Source organism: Ptychodera flava, chromosome 21 (assembly GCF_041260155.1).
Source record: "Ptychodera flava strain L36383 chromosome 21, AS_Pfla_20210202, whole genome shotgun sequence".
NCBI classification, from domain to species: Eukaryota; Metazoa; Hemichordata; class Enteropneusta; family Ptychoderidae; genus Ptychodera; species Ptychodera flava.
The window spans coordinates 16,571,994-16,599,159 of record NC_091948.1 but is presented as its reverse complement, the minus strand read 5'-3'; the positions used below and the strand labels follow the sequence as shown (position 1 = coordinate 16,599,159).

Genomic DNA, 27,166 nt, shown 5'->3' with positions numbered 1-27,166 from the left:
TGAGATTTGTACACGGTGTGAGCGGTACATCGGCACTCAAGGTGGAGGGATGGACCAATCCATAGCCTTCCTTGCTGAAAGAAAAACTGTGAGTATATAAGCTCTGAGCCGAGTCATTAGATCCCTGTAGCAATTTTGTTTCCATGCAAACATACACTGTTTCTGTATTGATGCATCAGTCTTGCCAAACGCACCATAATTTAAGTCAGAATTTGCAGTTCCACATGTTTGTATATATAGAGAATTTTATTCAATAGTCATGTTCTTTGCTTCAATACTTTAAGTCTATGAAAATATTTGAAATTTTTCCATTAGTAAATTTACCCTCCAGAAATACAATCATGATTTTCGTAGATATCATTGACTGTGATATTTCACAGTGTTAAAGCATAGTATTAAGTGAAAAATGTACTTGACATTCTACTTCTTTACAATCTTGCTGATCTTGTCTCAGGCTTAACAGTTTGCCCTTGTGATGATGTCACCAAAATGCTACATTTTTTCTTGCGTACAATAACAGGCCAAACACATTGAATTCAATCCATTGAGGGCGAATGATGTTCAGCTGCCAGATGGTGTCGTCTTCGTGATTACCAACAGCTGTGTGGAAATGCAAAAAGCGGCAACATCTCATTATAACATCAGAGTTGTTGAATGTAGACTCGCAGCACAGGTTTGTACCACCATACCTTGCAAATTCTCAGTGTTTTGTGATTTAATTTGTGTATCATGGACTGTGTTAGGGTCGGAAATCTGCACTCTTGATCTGCGCCACTGTTCATGAATCAAAAGTGCAGATTGAAATACATGGGTGCACAGACTTGATTTCATACCTCTTACATACCTGACCATAAAGTCCTTGTATATTCCAATTCAAATATTTTGCATCACATTTAACAAAACTTTACAAGACATAGTTCAGCTATGCACATGGACAGAAGATGAACATGTCAATCAAAATGGAATTATCTGAAATCGATCATTATGTATTGCCAGTGTTTTAAAATTTTCTATTTTTTGATAACGTACAAGTACTCGTAACTGACTTACCATAGCATATAACTTATTGAATTGTCATATCCCACCATAAGTTAACCAAGAGAAATCAACTGCTAAATTACCATTTCATAAAATTTTTTCAGTAGACAATTCCCATGTTAATGAACTAATTGGCATGATGTCATCAAGTATGGTAGTACACTACATCATACCGGTAGTATGAAAATCTTGCACTGTAACTGAACAGTAAAGTAGTATGATAACCACTCATGTGCATATCTTTCAATTATGTGCTGTTGTTGGATGTTGGATGCAACATGAATAGGGCTGATCTGTGATGCTGTGAGAGTTCCCTTATTAACATGCAAAACTAATCATTTGTCCAAACTTTTCACGAGACTTTTAGAAATTTGGAAAAATTCGTGATCAGATTCAAACTCACAACGCATGGCACTAAGTCACCTAGCGAAGATATCACAGTAAAAACCCCTCTGCTAAATCTCCACCCTTGAAAAAGAGTGGTTTAATAACCAAGGAATTTAATCCTTCTGGAATTGTCAAAATGGTAATTTGATACCACCAATGTTCTGATTGAAACTATAAATTTAAAATATGGCAACTACAAACAAACTACGATTACAAACAGCAGTAATAAAAGCAGGTGCACACAGACAAAATTTGTTCAAATTTCCTTCAACAACAGTAGATGTGTGTGTGTGTGTGTGTGTGTGTGTGTGTGGCTGTATGCATTGCACTACTGGTAGTCTGGTACATGTATACGTGAATATGCTATAAACATTAAAGCTGTGTGTGATTTTAATCATGGTATATCATTATCCTGTCAAGATTATTGCTAAGTCTAAAAACAAAGAATGGAAGGAAATCAGAAAACTGGGAGACTTGCAGAAAAACCTTGGAGTTAGTCTGGAGGAAATGCTGGACATTGTGGACAAAGAATTGAAAACTCAACCCTACCTGAAATCGGAAGTTTGTGAAATTCTTGGAGTGACTGAGGATGAGCTGAAAGACACAAGCCTTAGTGATAATACTCTTCACAGTAAGTGTCCACTTTGAATCAGTTTATTGGAAATTTTGTTCAATTGTACACAGAATTCACTTGTATGTGTATCACATCTCTGTCAGTTAGTGTCAGTATATTCTAAGGGATATCTGTCTTTTCTACCTTTACCAATTCAACCCCAATTCCCTGTCAACTGGTCCAAAATCACAATGGGTTTGGGCCAAACCATGGTGAGGAAAGGGTTAAATGTAATGAAATTGTGGGTTGCTGAACCAGCACTGTCAAACTCATTTGATACAACAGTGGTTAGACTGTCATGTGCCTAGACAATAACTTTAACTTTTGAAAGTATCATAATTATTTTTCTTTGGCAAAGCAAGCACATTTTCTTCCTATTATCAAAGTAAATGGAAACACAAAACATTACCCTGTTAAACTCTAGGTATTGTTTCCAACAGGCGTTATTCTTGACCAATGCATTCTACCGTCTGTCAGAAAATTGGCCTATGATCCCCCACTATACCAGCAGTGCAATCATATTTTTATGCAATTTTCTTTAAGTGATTTTGTGTTATTGGTCATAAAGCATTGCAACATATACACTGAATTCAAAAGAGATTATTTACGATATTACATCCATAATAAGTTCCTGATGACAGATATCTTTCTTTGTCCCATTTATACAGTAACTTCTTTCAAACTCCATGCCCGTGCTAAACACGTATTCAGTGAGGCCAACAGGGTTCTTCAGTTTGCAGAGATATGCGGAGACAACCCCGATGGCGCTGTCAAGCTCCTGGGCAGTCTGATGAATGAAAGCCATGCAAGTTGTCGGGATCTTTACGAGTGCAGTTGTACCGAGTTGGATGAGTTAACTCAGCTTTGTGTGTAAGTAGTAGGAGTAACAGAGAATTGAATTGCTCGTTGTTTGTTGTTAGTAGTGATAAGATACTGGAAGACGAATCAAATTTTGTGTAAGGATGTGTCAGTTCTCCACCATATGAGGGCAGCATATCAATCAGTTGTTGTTTTACCCTGATACAAATTACCCACCTATAAACAATATCCGAGGGGAAGCTTGTGTACTACCTTGTATGTTGCAGGATTTGGGTTGTATTTTGATCTTGGCATGTGCATCTTAGTATTCAAAAAAATCCCACGGAAAATCCCCAGGGACAGTTTTTAATCCCCTGATATCGTAAGGGATAGTATTCGGTTCCTTGGAAATCCTATAAAGAGCCGGGATAGTTTGGCTTGGAAATCCCCAGGGACAGTTTTGAAAAGCTCACCCTTACTTTCAAATTTGGAATTTATTTTTAAACTATTTTCACCTTTTATTCTGTGTACAGACAATCTGGTGCCCTTGGGTCAAGACTGACAGGAGCTGGCTGGGGAGGATGTGCTGTTTCCATGGTTAGAGGTCACAGAGTGGCCGACTTCCTGTCCAAGGTCTACGAAGGTTACTATGCTAATGATCCTCAACGAAAGGTCAGAGTTCAAGAGAGTTTGTTCACAACTCAGCCAGGCAGTGGAGCAGCACTGTACATTCCATAGTGTCACAAATCCTCAGCATTTGATCTGACATATATTATTGGATATATTTTTTTATTCAGTACTCGTATAATGCTAGTGCAACTTATAATCTGTGCCCCTCAAAGTACTTCTAGGGAAATGAAAACATTTGGCATGCATGCAGTTTGATTTGAGATTACTATTAGATTATTACGATTATGATCATGTTATAATTATCATTGACATATTTCCGTACAAATGCTTTGATTAGAGAAGAGATATATTCTGCATTGATTTATTTAGTATGTAAAAACAGAAAATTGTTTCTAATGGTGTTAGAGCTAAACAGGGATAATTTGAATCTTTGTCATTGTTGCCAACTCCATAGAAAACTTGTCCAAGAGTATCATTTCTTGTGCATAGAGTGTAAGTCTTCATTGGTGTTATCTTAGCCAGTGTATAGTGGACACCTATCCACAGCTAACCTGTGACAATGTTCACACATTTGGGAACTTTGTGTGATTTTGAAAAAAAGAGCAATTTCAACACAATTTACCAAATTGTCTAATTTCACAGTGCTGGCTGTGGCTATGCAACCATTGATGACATATCATACACACCCAATAATTGCCTCATAACTTGCCAAAGACATGATTTCAGTCAAGAAAACTGACTTGTGTGCTATCATCAGACTATCTAAGCTTACAATTTGAAATCCAATTTGTCCAAAACGCAAGAAAACGTAGCAATGACAATGTTGATGAAAATATGTGATCACTTTCAGGTAGTGGGTAATAACGTTTTTGGATGGTGCTTAGTGTATATTTCACAAAGATTGACTGCAATACCCTAGGGTGCTGCCAGTGTTTTTACGTACAATTCACTTATTCTTATAGAAACCTCTATAATCAGGACTTCTCTCATTATAAAGGACAGATTTTCGGAGAGAAAACTTACAAGTTGAATAGAATTTTACAATTCCCTATTGAGGGCACTTGTCATATCCAAGGTTGTCCGTAATACAAGGATATCAATAGTGCCTTGTTTTTCTTGAATTTGTTTCAAATAACACTACTTGTAGAACTCAATGTTATCAGCAATAAATACATTCTAAAGTCAATTACAGTGGTCTGTGGTTTGCATTGAACCGTTGGCAATACTGAAACTTAACATACTGTCTAAATTGAGGAATTGCCAACAATGTCAGGTGTAATAATGTCTAGCGGTAATATCAGTCTTTCACAAATAAGTCAACTCTGTGAAAGATGATTGTCTGGAAGAAGTTCAGACGTAGCCAAAACAACATTACCAGACCTGCATAAATAACGCTTGCAAGTGATGCGTTCTGAATGAGATGTGTGTGGATGTGTGGCGTCGTTTTAACTCCTCAGCACCTCTTTCAAAACAAAGTTTCATCTTTTGCAGATTTGATTTCTTTGTCGTAGACTGATATCACAGTCTAGATGAAAATTACACTTGACAGTGTTGGCAATTCCTCAATTTTTACAGTCTGTTTGTCCAGTTCCAGAATGTCCACAGTTCAACACAAACCTCTGCAGACGGGGCAACTCCTAGCAGAAATCAACAAACTTTCAAAGACAGTTTTTGTAGTTTCAGAAACTAAACCCATTATGGTGTGTATTTCAAGATATTTTTCGGTGACATCTATTGAAAACACTGAATTGTTTTAAATGCATTGTAGTTTCCAGGCTATAAACAAATGCTGAACAAACACCTACAGCTGCTACATTTGATGTTGTAGCCACTATGTCCATAATTACAGTAGTGCAACTGGGTTTGAGATTACTATAACTCAATACTTGACAATCCTGATCTCATCTGACCATAGTGATGACGGACAGTTAATAATCTGCTTATTAAAGGGCCAGTGGCTGTAACTGTTGATGACTTTCCCTCTATTTTTGTTTTGTAAATCAATTTTAAGTTCTTGCCCTACTTCACAAAGGATTTTGAAACACCAACTATTTAGTTTGTCAACAGAACGCCTACATGTGTACGATGCACTGGTATTGTTTGCATTTGAATTCTAGTTTGACCAGAATTCACTTGTCAACAATAACACTGCAGTCTACCACATGCATATCAGATGAGTTGACAAGCTCAACACACTGTATCTCAGCATGCTTTTGGGAGTAGAACAAGAACCAAAGCAGTGAAAATTCATCAAAAGGTTACAGCTACAGGCCCTTGAAGGGGGTTGGTGATCACAATACAATCTTAGACGCCTGAATTGCAAGATGATTGGATCAGGCAGGTCACCTGATTGCTTGATTATCACTCTGACAGGGTCTGCTCCAGGGACAGATACATGGATTTTGTTAAAGATCACTCAATTGATCTATGAGGTATCAAAATGGATATTTTATTCTGTAGAGAATTTGAACAAAAATAGTATACTTGTATGTAGGACTCAAGATATTACACAACTTTTAAAAACACTATTATCATCATATATACAATTCAAAATATGTAGTGCAATGGTACATACAACAGATAGTACATTTCAATATACAATATATTTCTTTGAAATGTACGCAGTGTTTGTCTGAAATAAATCATTTTATTTATTTCTAGGATATCGAAGAACTTAATAAACTTGCATTTTGTTGTAAGTGTACGTCTCTTGTCTCAGAGTCGATCAATTTCACAAACAATCCTAATGCAGATGGGATTCATTGTGTAGCGTTAATTTCAAAATGTCCTGAATGGGACATAGATGAAATGAACACAGCCAAAATTGAGACAAGTCGCCAATTTGTACATTTGTCGTGTGCTATAATTTTTACAGCAATAATGCAACAACAGTGATTTTCCAAGGCATACATGCATGTATCCAATTGGTAAAAAAGAATTCGCTAAAGCGGTGGATGGAATAAGGGATGTTTTGGAAGTGGTCATTCATCCCTTTCATCTTCGGACGATGACCAGTTTTCTCCAAAAGTGACTGCCGGCTGAGCTGCTGCTGTTTGTTTTATTGGCTTTGCAATCTGCAAGTCATCCTGTGAAAGCAATACAAAAAATATTTCAATAAAATGGGCATCTTTTGGACTCTTTATTGTGTCACATGCATCATAACAGCCAATGTCAACACAAATCAAAATGCCAGCATGTCAACATGCAATATTAACTGAAGGAAAGCGTATTGACAGTCACTTCAAGTTCAGCACAAAATATTGGCACGGATGCAGCAAAGAGGCAGTAACCCTGGCAACTGCAGGATCTGAATATGTACCCTATCCTACAGCTGGTAATCTGAGAGAGGGTGCACTCATCATGAACGGTTAGAACTACACTGTGCATAATATGGTCTGATTTTGAATCTGTGAACTTTGCAAATCAATTCCTGATGCTGGCAGCACTCCACAGACAACAAGAAATCACTCTTGGCAGAATGTCAAGAAGGAAAAAAAGATAGGTACATGAATGCCTGACAGTTCATAATAAATGGTGCATCTCCCCCTATCTCCAAGACGCTAAAATGGAGACAAGGAATATCTGAGAAAATAACAAGACAAAGTGAAAAGTAAAGTTCAGAATACACTTAAATTCAAGTTTTTGTAAAAATTGAATCTGAATGTCTGAATGGAAAGTTCCTATCTCGATGGAATGCATGGAATAGAAGCATCAACAAAGTCTAATGGTGTGATGTGTTTCACATGATATTGGGTTAGCATAGATTGTAGAAGCCTTGATACACATTATGCCAGAAGTCATTCACAACGAGGGTATTGGCTGTGACAGCTAGAATTGTGATGCTTTTCTGACAAACCAGCAGCTACATTTTGGAAGCCTTTTGGCAGTATTTGGATGAAGTATGTGCTTCAATTAACCACAGACAAAGTGTTTCACAGAATCAGAGACAGACAACAGCAATGATAATCAAAGCATGATACTACCACTGAAATTTCACCAAAATGTCACTTCTGTATTCAGAGATTGTACAATCAATTTCTTTGGATGTGTAAGTCGATTTTGAAAGCGATAGAAAGATCGAGTGGTGTTGAAAAAAATCGTGCATAAAATTAGCATAAATTAAGCGTCCATGCCAGATAACATGGGGTTGCTCGAGTATAAGCCCCTCCCCTAGTTTTACCGTTGTTTAGTGTTGCCGAACCGGGGCTTATACTCGGACGAGTACGGTAGTAGGTCTAAAACCATGACATGACTCTAGCTGCACTGGAAGATGCATCGTCACTCTATGTTGACATGAACAGTTCTCCTGAACAGAACGGAATGTACCATAGCTCTATCCTAAAATTATAGTAATATCGCACTGGGGCTAGGCCCCCTAAGCTTGCGCAGCTATGTAATTCAGTTTACTGTTCGTAGTAGATGGGTTTTGGATGAGGACATTGTTAGGATACTCCTCTTTGTCACAGGTGTTGACAGCCTTGCTTGCTACGCGTACATCAGTTTGTTGAGATCGACGACTCAGCACGCTACAGCGTACTTTGTGCCACAGCAATGACCCTTGACACAACAGCTGCTAGCCTGCAGCGCGCACATGGCTAGATGCTATAGAACGATATGTTTTAATCCCAAACGAAAATACTGTATATCAATGTTTTTTTATTCATTTTCAATTTTTTTCATTTAATTTTAATAGTTTTAAAACTTTATTGCTTTCAAATATTAATTTTGCTCGAAGGATACCAATGAGGTTTTTAGAAGATGCACAAAAAGTGAATAAGACAGAAATCTGATAATAAGCATGCAAGTGCTTTCATTTCAGCATTTACAGCATGCAGGTTGCATTTATGCTATGTTAATCAATGAAGAATCTAAAAACTCCATCAAGAACTATCAGAGTGTTATATTGATTTCACTGCATTCACATTTTACATGCAGTAACTGAAAAATTGAAAATACTTTAATATTAGTTAAGCAGCAGAATAAGAGTGATATTGGTGTATATCTTTGCTGGACAAAGCTTACAGTGTCGACAAGTGTATAATCATACAGTCTGCTATATATATTATCTTCATGATACATGTACACTGATATTGGAATACAATACGCTGATCACATGACATTTTGTGTCATCTTTGATTTGGTTTCAACAAATGTGATGATCAGTGTAGACTGAATAATCTGTTGTTTGAGCGAGGGCGCTCTCTACGTTCCCCCTCAAACGACAGATTTTCAGTCAATGATCAGTGAATATCAACATTTGATAAGTGTCTGCATTGCACTGCTAGTTTGTCCTAAACGACAAGTTCACCTTAAATGTTGCTCTGGAAAAAGCTATTTTTTAATAGTTTAGTTCGGTCCCAACTTTTTAACAATGAGTTTTAATGTTACAATAAATTGATACAAACAGCACAAGGTGTGCAGATGCTGTGTTGGCAAGCCGAATAGTAGGTGTTTGGACACATTTTGGGAAGTAGAAAAAGAACTTGCAATTCAAGAACAAAACAATAATAGTGAAAAACTAATCAACAGTTGCAGCTACTGGTCCTTTCTGAGTTTTAAAAAGTCTCTCTGTAAAAAATGAAAGAGTAAAAGTAATGCTCACTACTTATATTGAGCTTAGAAACCTCCTCTACTACACAATACATTAAACTGCTGTGACTAATTGAGCCATCCCTTTACATGATAATGGGGTAAAAGCATGCATGCATAGGTCATACTGTCATTCTATGTTGCAGTTAGAGCAGGAATGAGATTCAGGGGTGAAATTTGGTGGATTTGCTCTCAAGGAGTATGTGCAAAGTGCATTAAAAACGAGAGGGAATTCTACAAAATCAAACACTGCAATGCTCAAGCAGAAAGGATAGGTTGCAAAACTCTATCAAATAAATAAACAGCAAATTAATGCCTGTTGTAAAACAAAAAAAATACCTCATTGGTAATTTCTCTAAAATATGACAGCAGTCCTTCCATGCCCTGTATTAGAATAGCATTGGGGATAAGAAAGCGTTATTCAATCATGTTGAACCGTTAGTTGCACATATTTGTTAGTCATTCTGTTAAAGCAGCAATTAAACACACTACATTTAGTGATTAATACACAGATGTTACACCGAATATATGTTATAATTCAAACCACAATATGGTTACAAGTCTCTGGGATAGCCCTGTGAGATTTTCCTTGGGAACTTGAATCAGTCATCATAAGTGAAGGGTTTCATCGTGTGTGGAGGTACTCCTTCACCAATGGACACAGGATGGGAGGAAGTGAATTTTTAACGTCGTCCGTAACTTTGCTGGATGGTATTGAAGTTTTACATGTAAAGCTATCTTCAGTTTTACATCAAAGGTTATCATTCATTTGGAAATAAATATTAACAGTATAAATCTACATATCCCTGTAGCTATTGATATTTGAATGACTAGCTTTTCTATTGGCTTGAATTACGCCAAACAGAACTGCCTTGTATATCCAAGATGACAGAACAGACTTCTAGAAATGTATGAGTCTCCAGAAAATGAAAAGGAGGTTATGACCTTTCGTCGTGATGTTTTCCTTAATTCAGAATATCATTTTGTCTTTCTGCTTGATGATCCTTTTAAATTTCAATATCATGGAAATTTAAGTAGTTGCAACTGAATCATGTATGTATCTACAGGATTGAAATGTACACCTCATGACACTGAAGTGTATTCAAAACTGAACTGACGCTAATTAGATTTTGGAGTCACAGTCAAACAACATAGACAACACCAGCTTTGCTTATGCTGTTTAACCAAAGATCCATATAGCTAATCTATACATTTCCACTGGTATTAACCCTTTCACCAACATGGTTTGTGCAAATGCACATGTTTTCTGTAACAAAGTTGGACCTCTATAGAGGCAAAATGGGTTAAACGGTATTAGACCATGTCCTAATGTCAGCAATAACAAAACTTAGAAAATAACTATAAAAAAATACAAATTACTATTGTTCTTACAATTTGCACACAGAAAAGTAAAAACATCCCTGATGAAATAAAACTAAAATTTCACAACAATAAGATGAGTGAATACAGAATAGTTTCAAAAAAGACAAAATAATTTCAAATTTCATCAGAATTTTAACTAATCTTAATGAGGAAATACATAATCAAAAGCTCATCTGTTACAGAGATGATTTTTTTAAAAACTAAAAGGAGACAAATAGCCTTGAAATGCAAATTTTGATGTTTCATAACAGCTAATATCTCAACAAATTCACTCTCGGGAACCTCTACATCAATAATGAAGAATTTCAACCAGTTGTTTTGTACAAATGAATGATCTGAACAAATTGGAAAAACAAGTTATGATTTATACTGGACGGCAACAGAGGGTCATGCATGTGATTGGCCCTGTCTCTCCTGGAGTGGAGATTAACAATGATTTTTATCTACTGCCATGTCAGATGTTTGACTCTGTAAACTAATGACATACCACACCAGTACCATCTGTAAGAGTCATTACTGGTAACTTTGGATTCATTACACATCTCTACATTTCTACAAGGGGCACCCATGAAATTGTTAATTTACATGTAATTCAAAACACAAAGCAACCAAACTGTAAACACTATACACATTACTTTTCACAATAAAACAGCTACAGACTTTGGACAACTTCATCCAGGACATACATAGAGTAAAAATGTTAAAGTGCATTTAAGCTAATTAATAGGCACATGTATGAAACCATGGACATATGTAACAACTGAACAAACATCATGTAACTTCTGACAAACCGATTCTTATAAAAATGATTATTCTACCGCAATGAACCCATTTTCATCATGCCAAACATCCAGTTTCTACAACAATACCACTCACATAAACCTCATTCACAAATTAACTCTCACAATTCCACTCCCATGACCTGACTCATCAATTTATATTGTACGTGACAATTCTGCTCCTTTCACAGAGCTTAACAACTTACTGACATTTCCAACCCGTGATTCCATTCATCAATTTATTCCAACAATTCCCCTCATACCACCAAATCCGTAAATAAAATATTGTTACTCATCATAATCCATTCAACCATTCCACTCACTTCCAAATCTATCAAACTTCACCACCATAGAATTTCTGGGCCACACACACACACACACACACAAACACACACACTCAACTCACCCATACAGGTGTGTACTGTACAACCCTCCATCTTGTCAACTCACCCTTTTATCCAATATCTTTTCACTGAGAATCTTCATGTCTATACTATGTTCAATCAACTGTTTACGGATTTTTTCAATTTCTCTCACTTGTTCTGCTTTCTGTTTCTCAATGGCAGCCAGTTCCTTGGCTGTTTGCTCACTTATCCTACAAAACACAAAAACAAATTGTAAACACTGGTACAGTAAATAACTCCGCTTACTTAGATGTGAAGGTCCATCATGTGAGGGCGCCCTCACACTTGATTCGAGTGTTGGACTCGAGATGAACCTTCCAGCCAACAGTTTACTTACAGTGCTAGCTATCCTATAAGGCACTTTAAGTAAAATTCTTTGTAGGTTTTCAGAGAAAATTAAGAAAACAAATACAATGTTAACACTATTACAAATAAAAATATTATTTTCCCAAAAGAAACAGACAAAAAATTGAGCTTGTAATACTCTTGTCTTTTTCGTCTGTATTTGGTTTTTTACCTGGCTGGCTGGTAGGTTTTTCAAAAATCAAAGGACGGCAAACAAAGAATTTTCTTTAAATGGCCTAAGGGGCAAAACATTGGTAACAATTGTGCTCACTTTACCCATCCATACCATCATGTCATTCTAGGTTTACTCTGTGAAACAGTGACTGCGATGTAGAACTTACTTTTGATACTCTGTGTGAAGGGTCTTTGCAAGTTTTTTGGTATCTTTGATCACTTCTCTGTATGTAGGCGCTGGAGGCGTAAACATAGTCAAGGAATACAGACAAATATGTGGATTCAAGAATGGAAATTCAATCCAGAATCTTCAACAAAGACACCCTTTTTTCCTTTCTAACGCAGTGTTACAAAAGGTATAGTATTTTATTACACCAAACCTTGAACCCTGAACTCAATGTAAGTGCTCCTTTATGTCTGATGGATTGACTAGTTTATTTCCTCTGCCCACGTGTTGACAAAAATGGGTTCACAGTGTATATAATCAGGATGTAATCACTGAGCAAGTACTACGCCAATTCACACAATCCAACGCCATGTTAAACACAATCTACGACAATTCCTACTGTACTCATAATAAAATTCATGCTAAATTTTGCTCGACTAAAATCAAGGTGTCGCCATAGAATAGTCATTACTTTTGTGAAATATCATAAAAATATCATATAATTCAATATGTGATTGGTGACATTTCCTACAGAAGCCAAAACTTATAATAAATTTTCCTGCTGAAAATATCTTTTTTTAGTTTGTAAAACAACAGGCATTTCATGACATGGATAAGATTGCTCATTTGAAAAGACAAAGAGAGATAACTTTATAATTGCTACTTTGATAGTGAACATCGATAAAGTGACATTTGATGTGTTCTTTGTCTATAAAAGGATATGGTAGTTTTGACACTTCAGTTCGCCGCACATTCTTTCCTCTGTGTTCATTGGTTGCCAGGTCTTTCATGTACAGGTAGTGCGCCACCAGTGGAGACCTGCCTGAAATGTTGAAGTGAACTCTTTCGAAGTCAGGGCCAGGTCCTATCTCATGCGACTGCAGAAAAAAAGCAAAAATAGTAAGAAAATCTTTGCACACCAGTACTACTGACACTTATGGTATTTATGCATCCTTTCTTAAAGTGCTTCTTCTGTGTTTTCCATGTCAAATTTGTGAACTTTTTCAGTGTCTTTTGAGTATCTTTATTTTTCTTTCTTGATTTGCTGTTATTATTAGATCTTTGTACTGATAAACCTGTCTGTAGGTGGCTATCTTTAGGGTGCTGTTGAAAAGGGCATGATCAAATCAAATTTCAAATACATTTTTTTGATCTGTTGAGTCTTCAGTATACCGTTTGTAGCCTTTGGTCTCATGGTATTGAAGAACGCCCTCTAGGGTCAATGATTCCAAGTATATCATATGAAAAGAGGCAGGTGTTTCCTACCTCAATCTTTGGTGGTGGTAACCCTACTGCAGTCATTCTGGAGTGAGTTACATTGGCAGGCGTCTTGCCACTCTTCCCAGTCAGCTGTGTCACTTCCCTGGAAAAACCAGGTTGCATTGCAGGCTGGCCATCTATGGGACTTTCAATTTCTTCCGGCAACTCAAAGTCTATTGCAAAACTGGCTGTAAAAAAAGTGATATAAACAAAGATGAGTACATGCTAAAACACATACCAGTATATTGATTGCACCGTTCTGATTAATCAAGACGTGAAAATAAGCATGGTATATTTGCGATATACAACGGGTGGCACACACGCAAACTCTCAGCAAGTGCAAAAATCCTTTTTTGACGTTTCATCCCAGAATTTCAATATACTGTCATGATATAATAGCAATTTGATTTTGACCAGTTCACTTCATATATGCACGATAGCTCATATACATGTGTCGTGAACTGGTCAAAATCTCATGGTATACCATCTCTTTATTGCTTAAATAAAATGTCAGAATGAATAGTGCCTACCTATTTTGCTTGCAATCATACATTTTGTATACAAAGGGTTCATAAATACGAGTCATATTTTCAGTCTTACAACTCAACATCGGACATTATGCAATCGAATTGAGCACAACACTCCTTGAACTCTTCACTGAGATCAGTGTTAGTTGTTACATCAGCATCAGCTGACTAATGATTGACATATTGCTTGTATCAATTTCTTGCATAAAATCATTAAGTTTTAGCTTATTTTCAAAGGAAACATTCAAAATCTGTAGGTGCATCAGTCAGTGAGTAACAATGACAATGTTCCATAATCAAACCACGTAGATGGCCACTTTCAAAATCTTACATTGTAGAAACAATACCAGAAGATTTCTTCCGTACAATTGAGGTGCTACCATATGGAATCAAAGGCAGATACCCTGTATAATGTTAAGCCTGGATGAATGCTGAATTTTGTTTACAAACTCTTAGTAGTTTGTGCTAAATTAAAATAATTTTCAGAATTATCATCCTTGGTGCAGACATGAGCAAAAAATCCATACCATCTTTATTTACTTGTCCATCTTTCAGAAGAACCACCTTTCTTTTGTCGTCCTCTTTCTCCTTTGTCATATGCTTTGGTTGGAGTCTGTCCGTCTTCCATTTCCTCCAGGACAATGGCTGCGGTTTGACACCTGAAGATCACATCAAATCATATCACAAACCAGAGAGATTTAATTCCCGGAGAGTTTTTACATGTCACAATCATTATTCTGCATTTCACGGAGGAAATCTACGGTTTCCTAACGATAAGCATGGAAAAGTGAAATGACAAAATCAAAAATACCTGGTATTTCACAAGGACGTCATTTTTACCTTCGTTATCTGTTTTATAAGTTATGCAAATGTGATATGTTGCATTTCTACCGGGTGGAATCTCTGTTGAACACCCATCATGCTTTTCCAACTCTAATGAAATTTTCATTAGTATCTGCAACAGCTTTCAAGTACCATATCATCACTCAACATTGGATTATCATTATATTTACTGTTTCCAATCTACTGTAATTACCTTGCAGGCACAATAATTAGATAAAAGTTAACATAATCAACAACTTAAGATAAATTCATCTGCTCTGATATATAGTCACCTCGTGATTTTTGGAACAGTCCTTTAATATCATTGATAAACCAATCTCTGCATTCAAAGCAAAGCGTCAGTTATCATAGCTCATAGAATTTTTACATTTCTACAGTACCTGAAACCCACTCGTGGCAAAGGTCACAAAGTTCAAGTTTGAAAACATCATCAAGTTGGTCATGTGAATCTGGGAAGGCTTCAAAGTATGCTGCATAGATGGATTGTGCAAGACAGTCTGCATAGGCCTGAAAGAGAAAATTTATAGCTTCAATTCTGACAATGTAGTGTAAAATTAGACAAGCTTGCACACGATTGGAACTAACTTGGGATAATTGGATAGTGAAAATTATATATTGGATAGTTTAATCTGCAAATGTAAGCTCATCTGCTTTTCTTTTTAAGTTAGACAGTTGTTTTTTGTGAGTAAGTTGTAATATTGTAATATTGCAACATTCAGCGTCAGCTATAGGTAAGTAAGCGTGAAACAGGGTTGTACAATAATTCAAATTACACTCCAAGATAGTGTGTATTCAGGTTACTAGTAGTTGTGCATGCTATTTGCTGCCACCAGTGTTCACTGTCATCAATTTTCATGACACTGCCATCTATATCTGCTAGCGTCAGAGTTTGCTCTCATCAGTGTTAACTGGCACCAAGGTTCACTAACAGCAGTATTCACTGGCATGAGTATATTGATTGCAAAGTGTTCACTGCCATTAGTGTTCACTGCCATCAGTGTACACTGTCATCAATGTTCACTGTCATACAGTGTACACTGTCATCAGTGTTCACTGTCATCAGTGTTCACTGTCATTACACTGCGTTCACTGTCATCAGTGTTCACTGTCATAAGTGTTCACTGTCATTACACTGCGTTCACTGTCATCAGTGTTCACTGTCATAAGTGTTCACAATCATCAGTGTTCACTGCCATCAGTGTTTACTTCATCAGTGTTCACAGCCATTTGTGTCCATTGGCGTCAGTTTCTGCTATCATCAGTGTTCACTGCCATCAGTGTTCACTGTCATCAGTGTTCACGGCCATCGTTATCAACTGCCATCTGTGTCAACTAGCATCAGTTTTCACGGCCATCACTGTCAACTGCCATTAGTGTTCACTGTCATCAGTGTTCACTGTCATCAATATTCAGTCATCAGCACTGTCATCAATATTCAGTCATCAGTGTTTGCTGCCATCAAACAATTACCTCTGTGTTTTCCTAGCATCACCTACCAAGACTTTGTATTACAATTGCTTTGTTTTACCTTCACGTAAACTTTTCAAAATCCGATGGTGGCCATTACACTGTCATATAGTTGACACACACACATTGCCACACAGTAAATTTTCATTACATTGATATCACAGAATACGGCAACTTACTGCAAAAAATTTATCTTTTATATCTGGATTGACACTTGTGAAGAGGGCCACAAAACTGTCAGAAATTCTGTTAAATAATTTATCTTGTTCTTCTTTGCGATCAGTCTGCAACGGAACAAGACACATTCAGTATGAGTTATTGTAATGAGAACTTCAACAGCTTAAAGGTATACAGTCACATGTTCTAACTTTGCCTAAGTTACCATGGAAAGAGAAAATCTAACCAATCACAGATTTTAAGCGGGTGGCCGCTTTTTAAAAACAGCGCCCTCGCATGGGCATTTTGAATACCAAGGAATGCCCCTTTGACCATATATGGGCATATTTAGATTACAGGTCTGTATACCTTTAACCCTTTCACCCCCAGTTCCCTGTGTACAGGTCCAACTTTACCATAGAAAACAATGGATTTGGGACAAACCATGGTAGTGAAAGGGTTAAAGTTAAAATGGCTGTATTTTGACATACAAGTAGTAGATAAAATTTCCATGACAGGTTATGTACAGAAATAATGTAAATGACAAGCATTGAGAAAATTCACCACAAGGCCATATAGAACGACAGCAGTATAGATATTGAATCATGTACATTACAGAGAAAGTGTTCATTCTGGTCTTGGTATCTTGGTTTCATAAATATCTTCCATACACCGTCTCTTTACATTATTACACAATTAACACAGACTGAGACATTCTGTCAACAGCACAAATTAATCTAGGGCCAATACTATGTTTTAAAACTTAGAGAAATGTGGGGTTATATTATTTAACCATTCACTGACAAATATTATTTCATTTCTTTTAACCCTTTGAGTGCTGTAATTTTTCCCATCAAAATTTTAGTGCAACATTTTACCAAATTTTTTAATTTTTTGAAATGTTTTTGATAATTTTTGATCAAATGGAAATCACATTTCCTTGGCTACAGTTCTTTATCAAAATTTTGGCAAAAAATCTGAAAAAATTTGACTGAGGTATATTTCGTAAAAGCAACAAAAATTGACTTTGGCGCTCAAAGGATTAATGCATACATTCAGTGCCTCAATGTTTCCCTGACGAATGCTGATAATCAAGTTGTGTTTTTATGTGTCAATACAACATCTAGATCTTGAATTGTCTCTTTTTCTCAAATCTGTTGATTTATTTTACAATTAATTTGAAAAATTCACATGCAATTTGACTTGTCATTTCTTTGACTTTCAAAATTGGTGGTTTACTGATTTCTAGACATCAAAGAAACACTGTCTCGGTATTGCTTTGTCATTCTAAACACACCCATTCTAAGAGCTTTTGAATTGAGTAGTTTTTTTGTTGGATGACTCTCTTTGTAAACTTCTAAATCATAATTTCTTTTGATTGCTTCTACCACGGTTACTCTAGAGTAACCATGCTTCAACTGTGGCCACCTTCTTTGCTTCAACACCATTGCATTATGGGATTGTACAGATGTAATACAGCACACTTTCTAGCTAGACTTGCCCATTTCCAGTGAGATCAGAGTTCAAAGATTAAACTTGGTGGTGTACATAGGGAATTGATTCCCCTGTCACAGTCAGATAACAATTGATAAGATTATCTGCAATGCAGTGTCCTGCAACTAGCAAATCTCTTTCACAGTAGAATGTACCTCAGGGACACTGTGACATTTGGACTATCAGATTTTCACAATTCTTTTCTGATCTACCACTTGTGGGGGCTCATTTTAACCCTTTCACCCCCAGTTCCCTGTACACAGGTCCAACTTTACCATAGAAAACAATGGTTTTGGGACAAAGCATGGTGGTGAAAGGGTTAAAACTCTTGGAGAAAGGCAAACTGTCACCGTCTTAATTTTTCGAAAATAAAAAAAATTATTTTTCCCCACACAGTTAACTCAGGGATGGCGGCCACTTTGAATTTAACATATCAGTAAATGTCTGGTAACTTGTTTCGCTAGTTCAAAACTTTGCACGGTGACCCCTGATTTTTCTTCTTGATTTGGTAAGAGAATGGTTGAAAGTTTCAATTGAGGAAAGTTTGAGCGAAAGTTTAAGTCTTTCACTTTTGATGTGCATACTACCTTAAGTATAGCTGGGCCGTGGTCTGAACAATAAATACATCTTTCTTTTTTCAGAGGTAATGCAACTCTGAATCACAGCCAAGTACAAAAAGCCAATTTACTTATTGCAAAAAATTGGCTGTATCAATATTTAGAGGTTAATAGGAAAAAATAAAGCATTAAACCAACAACTACTGACTAATAAATATGTTCAAAAGAGATATATTGACATAACATGCTGCAAATACTTTACAATGTTAAATATTCTCCAGTATGTAAGTTTAATGCTGACAGGCTGAAGCCACTGACACAACAATACCTCATAGTTTTCCAAAAAGAACCACCAGAATGCATCCTGCATCACAGCAACAGAAGCTTCAGACAAAAAAAGTTTCTTCCAGAATTTCTTAAAACCAGGCTATGAGGATAAAAAAGAAGTACATATATTGGCATATTACACAGGTAGTGACTGTGTGTCAAAAGAAATATCAGATTCTAAAGGCTATGCTTGACAAAATTATTGTTTAATAGTATTCATGTTTTACAAGAGAAATTTATGAAAACTTAATGTTGGAAAATGCAACTGGTATGAAGCTTAGCAATATACCGAAACTGGAACTGTGCCAACAGTAGCAGCAATGCACATGATGAATCCTTCAGTATTGCCGTCAAAAATGAGTTATTGCTAGAAAGAGATAACAGTGGAACATCTGTTGTCCCTAGATAGCTTTGCCTTCAAAAAACAGGTTAGGTACATGTATTTGATCTTTTATTTTGTCAATATCAGTATTATTTTTACAATCACTCACATTGTAGTCTTGAGCCTGGGTCACTCTATCCAAAATTTGCGGAGACTCCAGCTGATGGGGAAGCTCTGTTAATTCCTTGCGATTGAACCCTGGAAAAAAGCAGTTCTGCAGACCGAAGAGAGTTATTAAAGTTATATGGACCAGGTAAAGTTACTGCAGTAGGTATATGAATGACAATAACTACTGTAACTGGAAAATCATGGGCTTATACAATAGCACAACTGAGTAAAACTTTGTTCTAATGAATGCTTTCAATTATGATGGTATTATCTTATTATGTATTCTTACCTCTATACTTTTGGTTTTTGTTCCAAGGATCTGATCTTTCAAATCTTTGGTTTGTTTCTTCTTTCTTCCTTTCTGAATTTGTACAGCATTGGATTCCACAGCTTTGGCCATCACTGAACAGTGCAATAGAGAAATTCATGTTTCAAGAATGGAGAATGTAAGATACACTTTATTTCACAAGTCTTGCTCTCTTCACAGAGAATATTTAGTAAATTGAAGATAATAACAAACGTGCATTGATGTACAATATTAAACCTTGCCCAACACTGCACACAAAACAGACGACCTTGACATTGCTGGTGCATTACAATCCATGCAAACATCATGGCATGCAAATTTGATATAAAACCCTCTCAAAAACTCTGAAGTATTTCAAAAATCCTACATATGGTTAAGTTTTGTACATTCATATGGTTGTTTTGAAGTTAGAGTGAGCATATTTCAAGAACTGGTCTGGAGAAAATCTCTCATTTGAATACACAATAGACTTGAAGATGTTTTATGACATTTTTTGTGAACTAAAAACTTTGTAATGAATTTGAAATTTTGATCTGAGCTTCTAATTTGAATATTCACCCAAAAAATTAAATAATTAGAATGGTTTATCATTCTTCTTCCACCAGGAAAGAAAATGTTGACATGATTGAAATGCAATAACTGAAGTACAGAATATGTATTCCAGTGACATGAATTGAGAAATATTCTTTCAGGTAGAATGCGCCTTGAAAGTGAAAGACTTAAAGTTTTGCTCAAGTTTACCCAGTGGAATTTTCGACAATTCTCTTACCAAATAAAGAATAAAAATCAGGGGTCACAAAGTTTGGAACTAGAGCAACAAATTACCTAACATTTAAACAAGATTTTATATTCAAAATGGCCGCCACCTCTGTGTAGCTCTATGGGGAAAAATACATTTTTGTTTCAAATGAATTTTTTTTATTTTTGTAAAACTACGAATACGATGGTGAAATTTTTTCTTACCTCAAGAGCTTTAAGACAAGCCCCAACAAGTGGTAGATCAGAAAAGAATTGTGAAAATTTGAGAGTCTGAATATGTCCCAAGGCGCATTTTACCTTGACCCTCTCAAGCCTAACTTTCTAGTGACATACCTGAATTACCCCTACATTTTTTATATAGGGGTTTAGGCCTCAGAGGGTCAATGACCAAGCTTCTATCATGCTGTAATCCATATTGGCATGCTATTAAAGTCACACCTGTCTGTTAGTGATACGTTTTCTGAAATTTATCACATTAATTCAAACTGACTGGTTAAAGAGTACTTTTTGAGTAGCTATCATAATATAACCAATCCATCGCTACCTAATTTCCTGTGATTTTCTAATGTTCATGCATATTAAAGATAGAAGTAATAGATTATTAGAAGTTTTACTTAAAAGGTAAGTTGGTTTCATCATGTTTTTCATGTTAACTTTTATTATAAATGTTTAAGTTTCTTCAATGATTTTAATGAAGAAATGAAGATTATTTCTTCAATGATATTATTGAGAAATGAAGATTATTCTTTCAGCAGTAAAGACAGGACACCATGTCTTTGACATTTTTTGATGACCACATCTTTTAACGCTTTATCTGGTGAGTACCACTAGTTGGAGCAACTCTCATTGTTGTTTGAGAAACAGATGCACCTACACATGGAGTCATGCAGGGAGGGGGCTTCAACGTGTGAAATTCAGTTTCCTAGAGGATTTGTGAAAGTCAAGTGATCCAAACGAGTTTTACTTGTGTGATCAGTGCAACATCACACGATAAGTTTAAAAGTAAATACACTTTCAGTCCGTATTCAAGAATGACCATGAAAAAACCCAGGTGAATTAATCCTCAACATATTAATAATAACAGTAATACACTGGGTTGTAAATTGACCAAATCATGAACTGCATTGTATACTTACGAATTTTGTGAATTAGTTGAATATTCTTTAAATCATGAATGGTTTATTTGCGGATATAACACTATAATATTATCTTTTGTAAAATATTTTTCAAGGCCAGGCATTGCAGTCAAGATATTTTACTCAAACATACATGTATTCCACAAGAAAAACCAGAATCAATTTACCATTTTATGTGTAATATACAACAAGGGTTTTGATTTGTTCATACAATATAACATAATGCTGATGACTGACACTATGTGGACTGAAATTGCATTTTCTGGGTTAACCAACCATTTTGGTGAAAATAAATAATTATTGTGGGTGATGTGTCTGAAACAGGCAAGCAAACACACGTGTGAGACAGCAACATTTGCATTGGCCTGTCTTGATGCCGACTCTGTGCTACACCGATTATTGAAATAAAGAGAGACACAGGGGATCAGGAAGTGAAGATATCAGATTTATATCCATGCAGTATTTACATTAACAGTGATTGCAATGTTTCAAATCACCCACCTGGATGATATTTTTTACCTGCAGAGACAAAAAATCATCAGAGCAGATGAAAGGATGAGTAAGAAGCGATGTATGACATGAAATTTGCAGTTTGTTTTGCAGTAAAAGAATGGAACTATAGCAATATGTGAAGCAAAAAGATCAGATGTACATTCACCATCAATGACACTTTTAACACTCCTGTATAAAATCCATAATTTATGTGATACTTCATAAAATATTTTCATTATGTATATTTGGCCTCACACTCATAAACTAAATACATGTAGAGAGCGTGTACCGTACACAGGATTGACAATATTATAGTGTAGAGTGTAGGTAGGGCCAGCCTAAGTGTAACTTACTAAGTAAATTCTGTGTTTCATATCCATGCATGCATATGTTTTCAGATTTTTGCAGGAAAACAACACTAACTTTCTTGCAGAATTTTGCATTGTTGATGATATTCTGTTGTAAAACAATGCCGTGACAATTACATTGCAACATAATATTTCTTCACAGCAGTCACATTACAAAAATTAAACCGTGTGGTGAAGTAAAATTGTATCCTCTAGAAGCATGTTGTAGGAATAAGCAGGTGGTATGAAAAATAGCATTACAGACACTTTGCTCACATTTGGTTAGATGTGGCACACCCAAGTGAGTGTATGTATGATATCATTTACATTTTTGCTGGTCATTAGCATAATTTTTGTCAATGATAACTTCATTTCAATCAGACCAGCAATTTCAGAGATTTTTTTTGACCAAAAAATGGTTAGAAAATGACACCAAAACACAAATATGCAAAGTTCATCACAATTTGAACAAAATCAACCAAGTTTACACCTAGGAACATGCATACCAAGTTCAAAGCAATTTCAGAGAAGATGACTTTTTGATCAAAAATGGGAAAAATTGCCTAAAAAATACAAATATAAAAAACTTTACCACAATTTGAAGACACTCAACTGAGGTCGTCAATAATTCTCTGTTTTTACATTTTAAGATTTCACAGTTTGGGTAGGTAATTCAATAAAAAAGTTAAATAACACTGCCATTTCATCAAATGGCTGTAATGTTAAGAATAATTGAATAAATTCTGGAATCATTTTATAGCATTTTATGACTTTGAACTCCATAGAGTGGACTATTTATTAACCCTTTGAGTGCTGTAATTTTTCCCACCAAAATTTTAGTGCAACATTTTACCAATTTTTATGAATTTTTCTGTATTTGCTTTAATAATTTTGGAGCAAATTGACATTGTCAAAAAAATTAACAGGGGTATCTTTTGTAAAGGTGACAAAAATTGACTTTATGTTGTTGAAAAATATGCCCTAATCTCTCTGTGGTTGGGTCACATATATCAAGGAATGAATTATCCTGAAACAACAGAATCTCACCAAGAGGTATAGATACTTACCATATTGCGGTGAATGGAACAGATTCTGATCAATTCTTGAAGTTCGAGGTTCAGGCGTCAAAATCTCACTTGCATATATGTTCAACTTGGCTTCCAATTTACCAAGTTTATCTTCTAGGTTGTCCAGCATGAACACTGGGATAGCTTTTGAGCGGTAGTCAAGGAAAAGTACCCAGAAGTAGTGCTTGATAGAATGTGGGAAACATGCTTGATTTTATCGGATAAATTGGAAACTCACTAGGACTGTATGATGTTATCAATATGACACTGCAGGCCTTTGTGATGCTATCAATATACAATCTATATGGTGTATCAATAAGCTTTGCAGCAGATCTGTCTCCACCTGTCCTCGTCATTATAAACAACATGATACTCTGAATAATATTTTGCTGGATGTTTTTTCAACACATCAAGGAAAGTTAAAAAAAGATTTTGTAACTAATCAGAACCATACCTGAAAAAAAATGACACCAAAAAACTTATGCCAAGTGTCAAACTGAAAATGAAAATTTTGCAGGAATTGTTCTCCTTGACCTTTTTATTGAGGTAGAATGCACCTCGGGGACAGACATTCGGACTCTCAAATTTTTACAATTCTATTCTGATCTACCACTTGTGTGGGCTTACTTTAAAGTGCTTGGAGAAACAAACATTTTCTCCGTCTCCATTTTTCAAAAATCAAAAATTTAATTTATTCCTCATAGAGATAAACGCAGGGATGGTGCCCATTGATAATATCAAATATTAGTAAATGTCAGGTACTGTGTAATTTTTTTTTCTATTACTTTACAGTTGTGAACTACCTAAACCTAATACATGCTCAAAAGTGAAAGACTTAAACTTTTGCTCAAACTTTCCTCGGTGACACTTTCAATCATTCTCCTACCAAATCAAGAATAAAAACAAGGGGTCACTGTGCAAAGTTTGGTACTAGACAAACAAAGTACCTTGCATCTACCAATATTCAAAATTGAAAATGGCTGCCATCCCTGTGTTAACTCAATGGGAAAACACAAAATTTTCTATTTTCGAAAATCTCAGACAGTGAACATATTTCTCACTCCAAGGGCTTTAAAATGAGCTCCTACAAATGGTAGATCAAAAAAGAATTGAACAAATTTTAGAGTCCAAATATCTGTCCTCCGAGGCACATTCTACCTTAACCCTTTGAGTGCTGTAATTTTTTCCCACCAAAATTTTAGTGCAACATTTTACCAATTTTATGAACTTTTCTGTAATTATTTTGGACCAAAAGGATATCAAATTTCATTGGTTAAAGTTTTTTATCTAAATTTTGTAAAAACTCTGAAAAAATTGACTCGGTATATTTTATGAAGGCGACAAAAATTGACTTTGGCGCTCAAAGGTTTAATCACAATATTTTTGACTTTGTATATGTCAGTTTGTAGCTTGGTTATATAAAATACTCTATGTAGACATTACATGAATAAATATTTATCATTATTTGTATCGATATTTTGTATTGCAGAATTTTGAATGGTTTGCAAAGAAAAGTTCTTTGGAATGTAGTGTTCGTTTCACTAACTAGGCTGGGAAAACTAAACTGAAAGATTTAGTTGTGTGGGTGCTCTATCATCTCAAATCCTAAACATATTAGGGTTGGGAGTTGGTGGAACACCCATACATGACTGTATCTTTCAGTCAGGTAGCAAAATAATTATACAGGTAAGGATTATAATTGACAATGAAATTTCATTCCAAATTTAATTCTGGAAATAGGAAAAATAAACCTGCTTCTGGTATACATACTACAACAGTAGAATGCTAAATGAAATAAAAACAAAACATAGATGTGTTGCATGTTTAAGGGATACGTGCATGTTTTCTGAGTTCCTCCACTATGTCGTCTTTGGATCCAAGAAACTGTCTTTCATCTTCTAAATCCATCTGTCCTTCAGAGGTTACTCTAACTGGCCATTCATCCTGTAAATCACACAGATTTTCAAAAATATCATGAAGGCAATGAAACTTTCAAGTTGTCTCTACTGGTATGGATTATCAAAAATTAATTAATTTTGTAAATTAAAATGGAAAGCAACTTCAATTTCATTTGAAAAAGGTAACATTGTAATACATTGCGTGGTATTATCACAGACTTATACCTGTAACCTATGGAGTTTCAGCATACCATAAATTTTGGTATATATAAATGGATGCATGATGTGCAGTCCAAAAACTGTTGCCGTGATTTGATGCTACTTGATCTTTGATCACACATGGATGTAAAAAAAAGACGAGTGACACGACTAATCTGTTTTATGCAAATACCGTACAATTTGATTGTTTTTCTATAAAATACATCTCACAATGGTTATATCATAAGTAACACTCTATAAAAAGAAGAGTTCAAAAAATTTTGAATTTATGTTGAATAATTCTGCCGAAATACAATTTCTTTGCCTCTGCTCACCCCTGAACAGAGGTTTTGTTCAGTATAGATGCATGATGATGCATGCATGTCTAATCAACATGCCATCACGCAACCAATCTACGTTCAGGGATTGTCATTGAGGGTCAAGTATTTTATCTACTCTATCTCCAAACAAATTTATTGACTGTACACAGCTTCAAAGGAGAACAAAAGACTAACATCATACAACACGTACTAATGTGCGAAACAGGGATTGAGAACAGCCACTTTGAATCACAATATTTTTAACTTTGTTTGTTAATTTCCACTTCTGTACAGCAAATGGTTATCAAAAAAATATGGGGATTTACATGTATGTCTTTGTACATAATACACTTTGGTATTGTCCCAGCCGGACTCCAGGACAATACCTCAATTGTATGATGTAGCTGGACATAGACCCTAGTATTTTGTGAATAACTTTAACAAACGAGCAGAGAATTTTCAATATTTGAATAGTTAGAAGCAAGAATATTTTATATCCTACACTTACAAAACCTTCGCTTTTCATCCATTCTGGGACGCTGTTCGGAGGAGGTGGATCTTTTTTGGCTTTCTTTTTCCTCTCTTCTTCTTCAATATTTGCATTTGGTGACTGACCCTCAACTTTAGCCATTAAGGCAAGAACTTTGGGATCGAGAAGAGAAGCCATGGCCGTGGTCTTTTTTGGTTGTTGTCGACACGACTATGAATACGATGATTGAATACTTAGAAGTTGACGTCTGTTAAGTGTTGTTACTACTTTCTTCAATCACCAGGTGACGTGGAATATTCATATGCAGCAGATCTGATCTGTATTAAACGTAAACTTTTGTCCAGCTAGAATGATAGAAGTCTACAGTGGCATTAACATTCTAGAGTCTCTTTCGTGAAATACATTATTGTACTTGAAGAAAAGGTTCGTTCAATCACCCAGTCAATGCAGTATTCGCGTGTGTGCTGACTTTGACAAGCTGGAGCCTTTGGTAGTATGGAGGGACTGTGTGGATACAACACTTCAGATCGTCACCAGAGAGAACTGCTCAACGGAAGTGGTAATCGCATTGTTTGACGATGAAACTTTGTTCCAGTACTCCTATGCCAAATACAGGCCTGACTCAACAGAAATCACGGGAGCCTAAACTTCGTTCAGCTGCACCTGGCGCTAAAGTTGCACAGCGTCTTTTACCGTTGTCAAGCAGGTCGCCATTTTGAATAAAA

The 27,166-nt window shown here is 35.8% G+C and overlaps 2 protein-coding genes across 6 annotated transcripts in view; one reads left to right on the top strand and one right to left on the bottom strand.

The window, feature by feature from the left end:
* LOC139121565 (N-acetylgalactosamine kinase-like) overlaps nucleotides 1–6,170 on the top strand; it is a 9,607-nt gene extending 3,437 nt beyond the window's left edge. For 2 of the 3 annotated variants that reach the window (XM_070686576.1, XM_070686574.1), the window contains exons 5-9: nucleotides 1–88; nucleotides 521–673; nucleotides 1,846–2,056; nucleotides 2,707–2,908; nucleotides 3,370–6,170. The exon at nucleotides 1–88 is cut by the window's left edge and continues 11 nt beyond it. In XM_070686576.1, the coding sequence (XP_070542677.1) occupies nucleotides 1–88; nucleotides 521–673; nucleotides 1,846–2,056; nucleotides 2,707–2,908; nucleotides 3,370–3,574 (859 nt within the window). In that variant the 3' untranslated portion in view covers nucleotides 3,575–6,170. The remainder of the gene's footprint in view (nucleotides 89–520; nucleotides 674–1,845; nucleotides 2,057–2,706; nucleotides 2,909–3,369) is intronic. The other variant, XR_011549318.1, reaches the window with a different exon arrangement.
* Nucleotides 5,895–27,166, bottom strand: LOC139121564 (protein FAM227B-like). Of its 3 annotated transcripts, XM_070686571.1 has the most exons (16): nucleotides 26,460–27,166; nucleotides 25,371–25,479; nucleotides 23,536–23,679; nucleotides 22,131–22,148; nucleotides 19,717–19,829; nucleotides 19,429–19,533; nucleotides 18,939–19,037; nucleotides 16,583–16,687; nucleotides 15,317–15,443; nucleotides 14,621–14,752; nucleotides 13,573–13,754; nucleotides 13,030–13,184; nucleotides 12,308–12,385; nucleotides 11,668–11,812; nucleotides 9,395–9,439; nucleotides 5,895–6,552 (listed from the first exon to the last, which is right to left on the bottom strand). In XM_070686571.1, exons 1-16 carry the CDS (start codon nucleotides 26,616–26,618, stop codon nucleotides 6,448–6,450), a joined length of 1,821 nt encoding a protein of 606 aa, XP_070542672.1. In that variant the 5' UTR covers nucleotides 26,619–27,166; the 3' UTR covers nucleotides 5,895–6,447. The 3 variants fall into 3 exon arrangements, with proteins under 3 accessions (XP_070542672.1, XP_070542673.1, XP_070542674.1); XM_070686572.1 differs by lacking the exon at nucleotides 22,131–22,148; XM_070686573.1 differs by lacking the exons at nucleotides 9,395–9,439; nucleotides 22,131–22,148.